This window comes from Protopterus annectens, chromosome 5.part0 (genome assembly GCF_019279795.1).
Source record: "Protopterus annectens isolate FY-2018-M chromosome 5.part0, PAN1.0, whole genome shotgun sequence".
In the NCBI taxonomy this organism is placed as follows: domain Eukaryota; kingdom Metazoa; phylum Chordata; order Ceratodontiformes; family Protopteridae; genus Protopterus; species Protopterus annectens.
This window is the reverse complement of record NC_056735.1, coordinates 1,305,877,667-1,305,889,918: the sequence shown is the minus strand read 5'-3', so window position 1 is coordinate 1,305,889,918 and position 12,252 is coordinate 1,305,877,667. Positions and strand designations below refer to the sequence as shown.

At 40.1% G+C, this 12,252-nt stretch overlaps 1 protein-coding gene across 2 annotated transcripts in view; it reads right to left on the bottom strand.

Annotated features, from left to right (window-relative positions):
• The window catches only part of RASA3 (RAS p21 protein activator 3), a 1,807,402-nt gene that overhangs the window by 430,955 nt on the left and 1,364,195 nt on the right, over window positions 1-12,252 (bottom strand). The window contains exons 8-10 of one of the 2 annotated variants that reach the window (XM_044071113.1): window positions 1,716-1,760; window positions 895-927; window positions 690-766 (exon numbers count right to left, since the gene is read on the bottom strand). In XM_044071113.1, the coding sequence (XP_043927048.1) occupies window positions 690-766; window positions 895-927; window positions 1,716-1,760 (155 nt within the window). The remainder of the gene's footprint in view (window positions 1-689; window positions 767-894; window positions 928-1,715; window positions 1,761-12,252) is intronic. The other variant, XM_044071114.1, reaches the window with a different exon arrangement.

Here is a 12,252-nt window from a genome sequence, read left to right as displayed (position 1 = left end):
AGAGTTTGAGAACAAAATACACTGTACCATCAGAATACAATCCCATATGCAAATATACACAAACATTACACACACACACGTGTGTGTGTGTGTGTGTGTGTGTGTGTGTGTGTGTGTGTGTGTGTGTGCATTAAAAGAATGGGGAAGTGTCTGTTAATTAGTCAATGCAGATATAAGGCCTCATTCTGGTTGACTAAAAAATTTCACAAAGATCGTAAAGCATGATGCAAAAAGCTCTGTCTCTCACAACCTTTTAGAAGGCCATCCAATTGTAATGACCTGCAAAAGTAACTTAAAAATGTGGTTAGTACTGAGATATAATTCACTCAATCACAGTGTTTGCTGTACTAGTATTAGTGGTTGTATAAAATGGGTTAAAGCTCGCTACAATAATAGAAAAAACTGACATTCAAGAAAAGAGTGCTCTACAAAGAGAAAACTGATTTTATCAATATGATGAAATGTGCTCCCATAAACGCAACACAAGTTTTCTGAGTATTCTTGTAATGAGCATTGTGTGCAAACTACATTAATCTTTCAAAAAGGATAGCTCCACTGTAGGTGCAAACTGCTGTACAAAGCCAGGCAAAATGACAATAATGTAACAAAGGTGCACTGTAACGTAACAGTCTAATTAGTCTGTCCCAAGTTTTTTTTTATGAGGAAAACTGCAAGTTATGAATCTTTACCTAATTTCCATCTTGTCAATGTCTTCCTCTTCAACTTCAAAGTGCGATTTTCTGTTATAGCTTGATGACCGTGTAACCTGCATTATAAAATATATTTTTAAATATATTTTAAAGGGAAGAGAGCATATATTTAGTGGTAAAAACATATACACATGCCCCCACTTTAGTTTTTTTAATAAAATAAGAAGCACTGCACAGTACCTACCGGAGCATCTACAAACCTCTTCTTGTACAACATCTGTATTAAAACAGGAAATTGAGAAGCTTACTATTTTCATTAACAGTATATCACAAGCAGTCTACTACCAAATGTGACCCAAACCAGTAACACGGATGGAATGCCTGGTTACATTTTATGGCACAGCACTGAAAACTTCTATAAAATGTCTTAACATGTGTGAGCGTGTGCACGCATATGCATGTATGTGTATGTGTGTGTGTGTGTGTGTGTGTGAGAGAGTCAGTGAGTGTGTGTAACTACAAGTAAGAGAATATGCACACAGCTGTTAGGTTGTGCTAACATGCTGTAGGCATCTTTTGGCACACCCACTGCATTTGTCTTGATGGCTACCTGTTTCATTTCAAGCCACAACCACACTGGAAACTTGATGCATGCTGCATCTGTATTCCACACCCTTTCAACACCCTCTTTGGGTGTTAACTTCTCTGTTACTTCCTCATTTGGCCATTTTTGCTTATAACTGATCATACATCTTTTTTGTAACAGACAAGAGAACTTTCCGCTTCAATAGGTCTATATGCATTTCCCTTTCAATTCTATAATATAACAGCAGGGTTAGCATGAAGGTATGCTTAACACTACTCAACACTGTTTATTGAAACTGCTCAGAATACATGCTGTTTAGGATTTAAGTTAATAAGTCATATCTTGAAAAACAAACTTGTAGGCTCAAAACAACAAACATCCATGCTTCAACACCTCAAACAGGAAAGTGTACAGCTCAAGAAAAAGTAGACGTGCTGTGGCTTAGTCTTGTAAAGGGGTCACATCACACATCATGCTACCTTAACAGATGTAGAACGTCCCAAAGTCCAAGATCTTCTTAGGACCTAAAAATATCACTGGTGTTCATTCACTGAAGTCTCCAAACAGCAGCATTGGTCTGTAACTTGTCTGTCACATCTAACAGGAACAGTTTCAATTTAAAGAACAAATCTACATTTTGTAAACTGAGCCAAAATCTGGTTTCATCAAAGCCAGCTACCTGGCTGCATTTGGGAACACACATAAGCAAAACAGGATGTGCTGAACAGAAGTGGAAAGGTCACCCCTGTATAAACCATGGTAAACAGAGAACAAGTGATTTCAAATTCTTACAAAACAGCACCCAGCCTTTGCTGCAGAGATCATGCCCAGAAGTTACAACCATGAGGTAACTGATCTCCTTCCAAATATTGCACAAAATCTGCTGTAAACTGCAAAAGACTTCTCTAAATTAAAAAAACAGTGTAGCTTTACTTCTTAAGTAAACAGACGTAATCCAGGGGGCTTGAGTGAAGTCTGGTATCCCATCTGTTAACCAGAGGGTGACAGGACTAACAAGAAACAGAGTATAAAGGATTAGTCCAGATAAAAATTACTTTATCTAGCAGCTCTAGGAGATTTTCTAACCCTGTGGCAGGAATACAGCTGCCTTGTTGAAGTTTCCAGTAGTTTATTCAGTTAAGCAGGTAAATAGACGAGTGTTCTGGTTCTTTTAGGGAGGGTATCAGAGAAAGACACAGAGAGAGAGAGATTCTCCTAGATCTGCTAGCTTAAGTGATTTTATCTAGACTTAATCCTTTATCCTCTGTTTATTTCATAAGTAAGGACAGATATAAGTCAGATGTTATAATGCAGAGTATATTCAATCCAGAAATAAAATAAATATCAGGAGATAAAAACTGTTTTCTGCATGTATGGTTTGGCAAAATTTTACGCCGGATGCCCATCCTGACGCAACTCTCCACATTTATCCGGGCTTCGGACTGGCACAAAGAAATGCACTGGCTTATGATAAAGGATAATGAGGGAAACGTACTCACAAGCAAGGAGAGTGTGTTGAGCAGATAGAAAGAGTACTTTGAGGGGTTGATGAATGAAGAGAATGAGAGGGAGAGAAGGTTGGATGATGTGCGGATAGTGAATCATGAAGTGCAGTGGATTAACAAGGAGGAAGTAAGGATAGCTATGAAGAGGATGAAGAACAGAAAGGCTGTTGGTCCCGATGACATTGTTTAGGTGAAATGGCAGTGAAGTTTTTAACTAGATTGTTTAATGAAATCTTGTAAAGTGAGAGGATGCCTGAGGAATGGAGAAAAAGTGTTTTGGTACCAATTTTTAAGAATAAGGGTGATGTGCAGAGCTGTAGTAACTACAGAGGGATTAAACTGATCAGTCACAGCATGAAGTTATGGGAAAGAGTAGTGGAAGCTAGGTTAAGAAGGGAGGTGATGATTAGTGATCAGCAGTATGGTTTCATGCCAGGAAAGAGCACTACAGATGCGATGTTTGCTCTGAGAGTGTTGATGGAGAAGTACAGAGAAGTTCAGAAGGAGTTGCATTGTGTCTTTGTGGATTTAGAGAAAGCATATGACAGGGTGCCTAGAGAGGAGTTGTGGTATTGTATGAGGAAGCCAGGAGTGTCAGAAAAGTATGTAAGAGTGGTACAGGATATGTACGAGGGTAGTGTGACAGTGGTGAGGTCTGCGGTGGGAGTGACAAATGCATTTAAGGTGGAGGTGGGATTACATCAAGGATCAGCTCTGAGCCCTTTCTTATTTGCAATGGTGATGGACAGGTTGACAGACGAGATCAGACAGGAGTCCCCGTGGACTATGATGTTTGCAGATGACATTGTGATCTGTAGTGAGAGTAGGGAACAGGTGGAGGAGACCCTGGAGAGGTGGAGTTATGCTCTAGAGAGAAGAGGAATGAAGGTCAGCAGGACTAAGACAGAATATATGTGTGTGAATGAGAGGGAGGATAGAGGAATGATGAGGATGCAGGGAGTAGAGGTGGTGAAGGTGAATGAGTTTAAGTACTTGGGATCAACAGTTCAGAGTAATGGTGAGTGTGAAAGAGAGGTGAAGAAGAGAGTACAGGCAGGATGGAGTAGGTGGAGAAGAGTGTCAGGAGTGATTTGTGACAGACGAGCACCAGTAAGAGTGAAAGGGAAGGTCTACAAGAGGGTAGTGAGACCAGCTATGTTATATGGGTTAGAGACAGTGGCATTGACAAAAAGGCAGGAGTCAGAGCTTGACGTGGCAGAGCTGAAGATGTTAAGATTTGCACTGGATGTGACGAGGATGGACAGGATTAGGAATAAGAGGGTCAGCCCAGGTTGGAAGGTTTGGAGACAAAGCCAGAGAGGCAAGATTACGTTGGTTTGGACATGTGCTGAGGAGGGATTCTGAGTGTATTGGGAAAAAGATGCTAAGGATGAAGCTGCCAGGTAACAGGAAAAGACGAAGGCCTAAGATAAGGTTTATGGATGTGGTGAGAAAGGACATGCAGGTGGTTGGTGTAACAGAGCAAGATGCAGAGGACAGGAAGAAATGGAAACAGTTGATCTGCTGTGGCGACCCCTAACGGGAGCAGCTGTAAGAAGAAGAAGAATCAGGAGATAAAAACTGAAATGAAAGATTGATAAAGAAAAAGATAATTTCTCAGTGCGCTTTGAAAACTAAACAGCTTAAGAATAACCACACATTTTTATACCTGACTAGTGTTTGTTTTTTAAAATAGGAAAAAAGTTTCCCTTTTCAGTTAAAATACAACTTACTTTATTCAATTCAAAACAGCAAAATTTAGTTTTATAAAAATAATGACTCATACACCAAGATGTCAAAACAAATTACAATTTCTAAAGAAAACCTTAAGTACCTCATCACAATATAAAGAGTCACCCAGGTCCTACGTTTCTAAGTACTAGACATGAATTATCATGCAAAAGTAATGGTCACTCTGCTGCTAGTCTCCTGAGGTACAGAAGATGACCAGGATTCATTTAGAGGCCTGGATTTTGTAAGAACCAGCTAGGGAGTGATGGCAGCAATGGACCAATGATGCCGGCTGTTTTTACCCTGCTGCATGGCTCCCATTTCGCAGAAGGTCTGAAAATGCCCTCTAAAAGGGGCTCAGCATTACATCACAAGCACAACACTGCAACCAGTCTACCTACTAGCCGAGTATTGCAGGTGTGCAGATAAAAGCACCTGCACTACAGCTCAGGAGAGTACCCATTCCAGTACAGTTGCTGGTCAATGGAGGAAAGGACACAGCAGCATTTCAAAAATCTCATGGCCTGTTTCAAGATGTCATATGAATTCATTGGTCCTTCCTCTCATTCCTCAGAATACTCCAATGCTAAGGTCAGGAGGGGAATAAACAGGCTGTTTCTTGAACCAAAGCTTGAAGGTCACAGAGGACTGAAGGACAAAGACATAATAGAAAAAAATTATAACTCACAATCATGGAGGAAAGCCTCAAGGTCTATGACTGGTATGCAACCCAATGACAGGGCAGGATGTCCACTTGTACCACACTTGACATGGGTTTCAATACTGAGCCAGGTATGGGCAGGAGAGTGAAGGTTCTCTGGATGTTGTCCTGTGTTTCTCTCTTTGGGAAAGAGGGGGAATGGGGTTGATTACTGTGCTACAGCCTCCTAGGGTACACTTAAATATGATGAAGTAAAATAAAGCACATCCCTGTGTTACTTCATCCTGAGTAACTGAAAGAATTCACTTTCTGGAATCTGGGAGTCCAGAGTGCCTGGCATTCCCAGGTGGATTGATGGGGCAGGCTGTGGTAAAAAATGAATAAATAATTGAATAAATAAATAAAAGTACCTCCCACAGACATAGCATGAGGGGTAGTAGTTCCCCCCACCTAGGTCCTACTGCAGAAGAGATGTAAATAACTAAAGATCAAAGGCAATCACTAGTATGGAAAGATGGGCAGAAGTGGCACAAGAAGCAAATGTGATTAGAGGCAGGATTGAGGCTGGAATCCTGTGACAAAATATGACAAATCTGTGTCACATTCTCAGATGTCACTCAGTTTCTGCATGTTGTTCCACTCATCATATCAGCACAGGCTTGCAGAGCTCTACATTACAATTTTCCAAATCAACACAAAGAAACCAAGTTATTGAATAGGATACATACACAGGGCCTGAATGCCAACTCTCTGAGACCCCAGTCTGGCCATCACTGCTGTACATAATCACTCTTTAATGCCTATTAACATTCATAGTTACTTCAACTGATCTAAACAACTGTTGCAGCCCCTATTCCATCTTAAGATGTTTGGTTAGCTCTGCTTCTGCTCACATTTCAGTCACCCTTTCTTTAAAACCACACACACACACACACACACACACACACACACACACACACACACACACACACACACACACACACACAAGGCCTTCAGCTGATCTGGATGACTGTCCATGTATCTCTCTCTCTCTGATGTAGCAGGAAACTGCAGCACTTGATTAATGCACATGCTGACATGAAAAGGATATGCAGGTTCCACGCAGAAAGCACCCAGAGAACCAAACAGGAAAAGGCAGCACTGTTACAAGGTTATACCATCTGCAATGTTACTGTGTCACACCAACATAAATAACCATATAAACCCTTTCCAAGCACTGTCAGGAGGCTATGTCAACTGCTATGTTACTGTGTTACCCTCAAACGAATAACCATATAAACCCATTTCAAGCACTGTCAGGAGGCTTTGACAACTGCTACGTTACTGTGTTACCCCAAAATGAATAACCATATAAACCCATTTCAAGCACTATCAGGAGGTTGTAGCAACTGCTATGCTACTGTGCAATCCCTACATAAACAACAACCAAATAAAGTGATTCCAAACACTGTCAGGAGGTTATGGCAACTACTATGCTAATGTGTCACCCCAACATGGATAATAACTATATAAACCAATTCTCTGCAGTGCCGTTAGCACACAGGTACATATTTCTTCCACAATTCTTCCTAAAATGTTAAGTCTCTATTCTTGTGCAGTGAAGTTCCCTTTAATCTACAGACTGCATCCTTGACATAGGCTTTAGCTCATACAAGCTTGGGACAAAGATGATTACCAGCAGAATAATATTTCTGGAACATACAACTGAAATCCCCTCATCTATTTTATTCAAGATACAGGTAAGGTATCATGGCAGTCATGGAGTTCAGATTCCACTTGGGTGACAGTTTCTTTACAAGGGGCCTGCCATGCCAAATCCCCCTTAAAAACTGATTTGCCAAGCAGGAATAAGTCCTCTTGTAACTCATAGATGCCAGATGGGACCGAAATGTGAATCCTAAAGGTGGAATAACTGAAATCCAGCTGAAACAGATGTATGGCATAAGACAGAAGCAACAGAATGGGTAACAAAAGGAACTTAACAGTTCAGTTGGAGAACTCTGACTATTTTGCCTTGAAAAGAGCTCTAACAGGGGGGCTTCCTATTAAGTATGGTGGGTGTGTCATGACTGCTAGGAAAAACATCCTCAGTGGAAGTTATCTGCCAACAGCAGTGAAGGCCCTGTACTTGGATTGAAATTATTTGAGAGTTCAAGGTCTGTAGAACTCAAATTCAGGCTATTCTGTGCCACCAGGCATGACAAGAGCAAAGTTTGGGCTTTGACATCTTACCTTCACCAGCAGAGGATCATAACAAATACAAGGTGACGATTTTCTCCTTGCCGATACCCACCCTCATGTTAAACCGCATCACTTAAGGAGGGTCAGGCTAGTAAAGCAAAAAGTGAGTTTGTGAATATCCATCCAATTATCTAGTTCCCATCTGAAGGAATATAATGTATCACACTGCTTAATATGCACTGGAAGTCTATTTTAGAGGTGAAGAAGCCACTGTATAAATACAAATATCTGTTCATTGTATAATAAAACTATGCCTACATTTTGTCTTATTTTATCTACTGGTGAAAATTTGGATTCCTTGTTATAGTATTTGTGGAACCATTTGATTTCTGGGGAAACAAAATATACAAGACAACTGGGGTCCCAGTGGCTTAGAAGGTGAGACATGATCTCCATTTCAGTGACTGTAAGACACTGAGTTACAGGACAGTGCTTCTAGCCTTTTTTGGTAGCTTAGGATTTTTAAGACGGTGTTTGTCTTAGTTCAGAACCCCTGAGGTGTTTGTAGTTGTTGGATATGTCTAATGAAGTACATTCCAAAAAGGGCAGTGTATTCAATTATTGTCTAAATTAATGCTGCATATAATGGGGCACTGACCTCTTTGGATATAGAAGATAATGCAGCTAATCACCAAGGGGATATGTACAAGGACTTCCAGAACATTGTTAAGTGATGAATAAAGGAGAGGGAATGATTAGCCCAATTATCAAGGTCTTTGACAGCATTCTCATTGTTGAGTTGGTTAATGTCTATGTCATAATGCTTGGGAAAGGGATAGTTTACCAAATATGACAATGTTATACTTTGCAGCATTTAACATAAGCTCACTGGTAGCACACCAGGTGTTTAAAAGTGTAAGTTCTTATTGAGGGGCTTGGATGCCAGAGGGTGACTTGACAATGACTCCCAGTTTACAATCGTCTATGAAGTTGGCTATCCAGAGCTCTTGGTCTATGGTCTGAAAGTCAGAAAAGTACATGTTAAACTGAAGGGGTCTCAGCAGACAGCCCTGCAGAGCACCACTGGTTACCTTCATACTCTTTGAAAACATACCCACTACCAACACAGGATCGGTCATTTAGCCAGTTTTCTAACCATCTTACCACAAATGGATCCATTTGTAATACTAGCATGAGATATGTTAAGAAACGGCCTTGGCTAGGTCAATTCATGCTCTGTATACAACATCACCATTGTCTATTTGTAATACTAGCATGAGATATGTTAAGAAACGGCCTTGGCTAGGTCAATTCATGCTCTGTATACAACATCACCATTATCTATTTGTAATACTAGCATGAGATATGTTAAGAAACGGCCTTGGCTAGGTCAATTCATGCTCAGTATACAACATCACCATTGTCTATTTGTAATACTAGCATGAGATATGTTAAGAAACGGCCTTGGCTAGGTCAATTCCTGCTCTGTATACAACATCACCATTGTCTATTTGTAATACTAGCATGAGATATGTTAAGAAACGGCCTTGGCTAGGTCAATTCCTGCTCTGTATACAACATCACCATTGTCTATTTGTAATACTAGCATGAGATATGTTAAGAAACGGCCTTGGCTAGGTCAATTCATGCTCTGTATACAACATCACCATTGTCTATTTGTAATACTAGCGTGAGATATGTTAAGAAACGGCCTTGGCTAGGTCAATTCATGCTCTGTATACAACATCACCATTGTCTATTTGTAATACTAGCGTGAGATATGTTAAGAAACGGCCTTGGCTAGGTCAATTCATGCTCTGTATACAACATCACCATTGTCTATTTGTAATACTAGCGTGAGATATGTTAAGAAACGGCCTTGGCTAGGTCAATTCATGCTCTGTATACAACATCACCATTGTCTATTTGTAATACTAGCGTGAGATATGCTAAGAAACGGCCTTGGCTAGGTCAATTCCTGCTCTGTATACAACATCACCATTGTCTATTTGTAATACTAGCATGAGATATGTTAAGAAACGGCCTTGGCTAGGTCAATTCCTGCTCTGTATACAACATCACCATTGTCTATTTGTAATACTAGCATGAGATATGTTAAGAAACGGCCTTGGCTAGGTCAATTCCTGCTCTGTATACAACATCACCATTGTCTATTTGTAATACTAGCATGAGATATGTTAAGAAACGGCCTTGGCTAGGTCAATTCATGCTCTGTATACAACATCACCATTGTCTATTTGTAATACTAGCATGAGATATGTTAAGAAACGGCCTTGGCTAGGTCAATTCCTGCTCTGTATACAACATCACCATTGTCTATTTGTAATACTAGCATGAGATACGTTAAGAAACGGCCTTGGCTAGGTCAATTCCTGCTCTGTATACAACATCACCATTGTCTATTTGTAATACTAGCATGAGATACGTTAAGAAACGGCCTTGGCTAGGTCAATTCCTGCTCTGTATACAACAACACCATTGTCTATTTGTAATACTAGCATGAGATATGTTAAGAAATGGCCTTGGCTAGGTCAATTCATGCTCTGTATACAACATCACCATTGTCTATTTGTAATACTAGCATGAGATATGTTAAGAAACGGCCTTGGCTAGGTCAATTCATGCTCTGTATACAACATCACCATTGTCTATTTGTAATACTAGCATGAGATATGTTAAGAAACGGCCTTGGCTAGGTCAATTCATGCTCTGTATACAACATCACCATTGTCTATTTGTAATACTAGCATGAGATATGTTAAGAAACGGCCTTGGCTAGGTCAATTCCTGCTCTGTATACAACATCACCATTGTCTATTTGTAATACTAGCATGAGATATGTTAAGAAACGGCCTTGGCTAGGTCAATTCCTGCTCTGTATACAACATCACCATTGTCTATTTGTAATACTAGCATGAGGTATGTTAAGAAACGGCCTTGGCTAGTTCAATTCCTGCTCTGTATACAACATCACCATTGTCTATTTGTAATACTAGCATGAGATATGTTAAGAAACGGCCTTGGCTAGGTCAATTCCTGCTCTGTATACAACATCACCATTGTCTATTTGTAATACTAGCATGAGATATGTTAAGAAACGGCCTTGGCTAGGTCAATTCCTGCTCTGTATACAACATCACCATTGTCTATTTGTAATACTAGCATGAGATATGTTAAGAAACGGCCTTGGCTAGGTCAATTCCTGCTCTGTATACAACATCACCATTTTCTATTTGTAATACTAGCATGAGATATGTTAAGAAACAGCCTTGGCTAGGTCAATTCCTGCTCTGTATACAACATCACCATTGTCTATTTGTAATACTAGCATGAGATATGTTAAGAAACGGCCTTGGCTAGGTCAATTCATGCTCTGTATACAACATCACCATTGTCTATTTGTAATACTAGCATGAGATATGTTAAGAAACGGCCTTGGCTAGGTCAATTCATGCTCTGTATACAACATCACCATTGTCTATTTGTAATACTAGCATGAGATATGTTAAGAAACGGCCTTGGCTAGGTCAATTCATGCTCTGTATACAACATCACCATTGTCTATTTGTAATACTAGCATGAGATATGTTAAGAAACGGCCTTGGCTAGGTCAATTCATGCTCTGTATACAACATCACCATTGTCTATTTGTAATACTAGCATGAGATATGTTAAGAAACGGCCTTGGCTAGGTCAATTCATGCTCTGTATACAACATCACCATTGTCTATTTGTAATACTAGCATGAGATATGTTAAGAAACGGCCTTGGCTAGGTCAATTCCTGCTCTGTATACAACATCGCCATTGTCTATTTGTAATACCAGCATGAGATATGTTAAGAAACGGCCTTGGCTAGGTCAATTCATGCTCTGTATACAACATCGCCATTGTCTATTTGTAATACTAGCATGAGATATGTTAAGAAACGGCCTTGGCTAGGTCAATTCATGCTCTGTATACAACATCGCCATTGTCTATTTGTAATACTAGCATGAGATATGTTAAGAAACGGCCTTGGCTAGGTCAATTCATGCTCTGTATACAACATCACCATTGTCTATTTGTAATACTAGCATGAGATATGTTAAGAAACGGCCTTGGCTAGGTCAATTCATGCTCTGTATACAACATCACCATTGTCTACAGCTTGTACTACTATTTCAAATAAATTACCCAGATTCATTAGACAGGATCTACCCATCACAATGCCAAACTGCTGTGGATCTAGCCTGATAACTCTTTGAATGTCAAAGTTATTCAGGTCAGTTATAATAAGCTCCATGGCTTTGCATAACAGGCTGGTCAGGCTGATGTGCCTGTCAGTTCTGGGGTCATTGGAGTGGCAACACCAGTGCTGTACACAGTGGCTTAGCTCAGATTAAATACTTCTAAGAGATGGCTTGACCAGGGCTAGCTTGGTACTCATTATTAAACAGATGATATACTATCAAATCCATTAACAAAGAATTTTTAGTGTTTGAGAGCACCTTCAGTACATGATCTTTGGTGATGATGGGGGGAGTCTAAAAGCTTTGTGGATAAGTGGGCATTGAACAGACATTTCCAAGGTGAAGTTGGCACTGAACTTATTAGTTCATATCCTGGTAATATCTACTTGTCTTGGAATGAGAGGTGCAGACCATCCTTGGCAAAACAAGTAAGCCTGTCGAGCATATCATTCTATGCTTACATCTAGTGGATCCCTCTGGAATGGCACCAACCAGTTTGCCAGTTGTCGAAACTAATTATTTTTTCTTTGTACCTAGGAATCACTCTTGGAGAAACAAGGATTCTGTTCGGGACCAGAGTCTTGTCTGCATTTGTGACATGCATGAGCATTCTGACATGTCTCTCTGAATATCCCTACTGGTTTTGCATGCCAAGCCGTTCAGCCTAATGGACCACCACCAGGCTG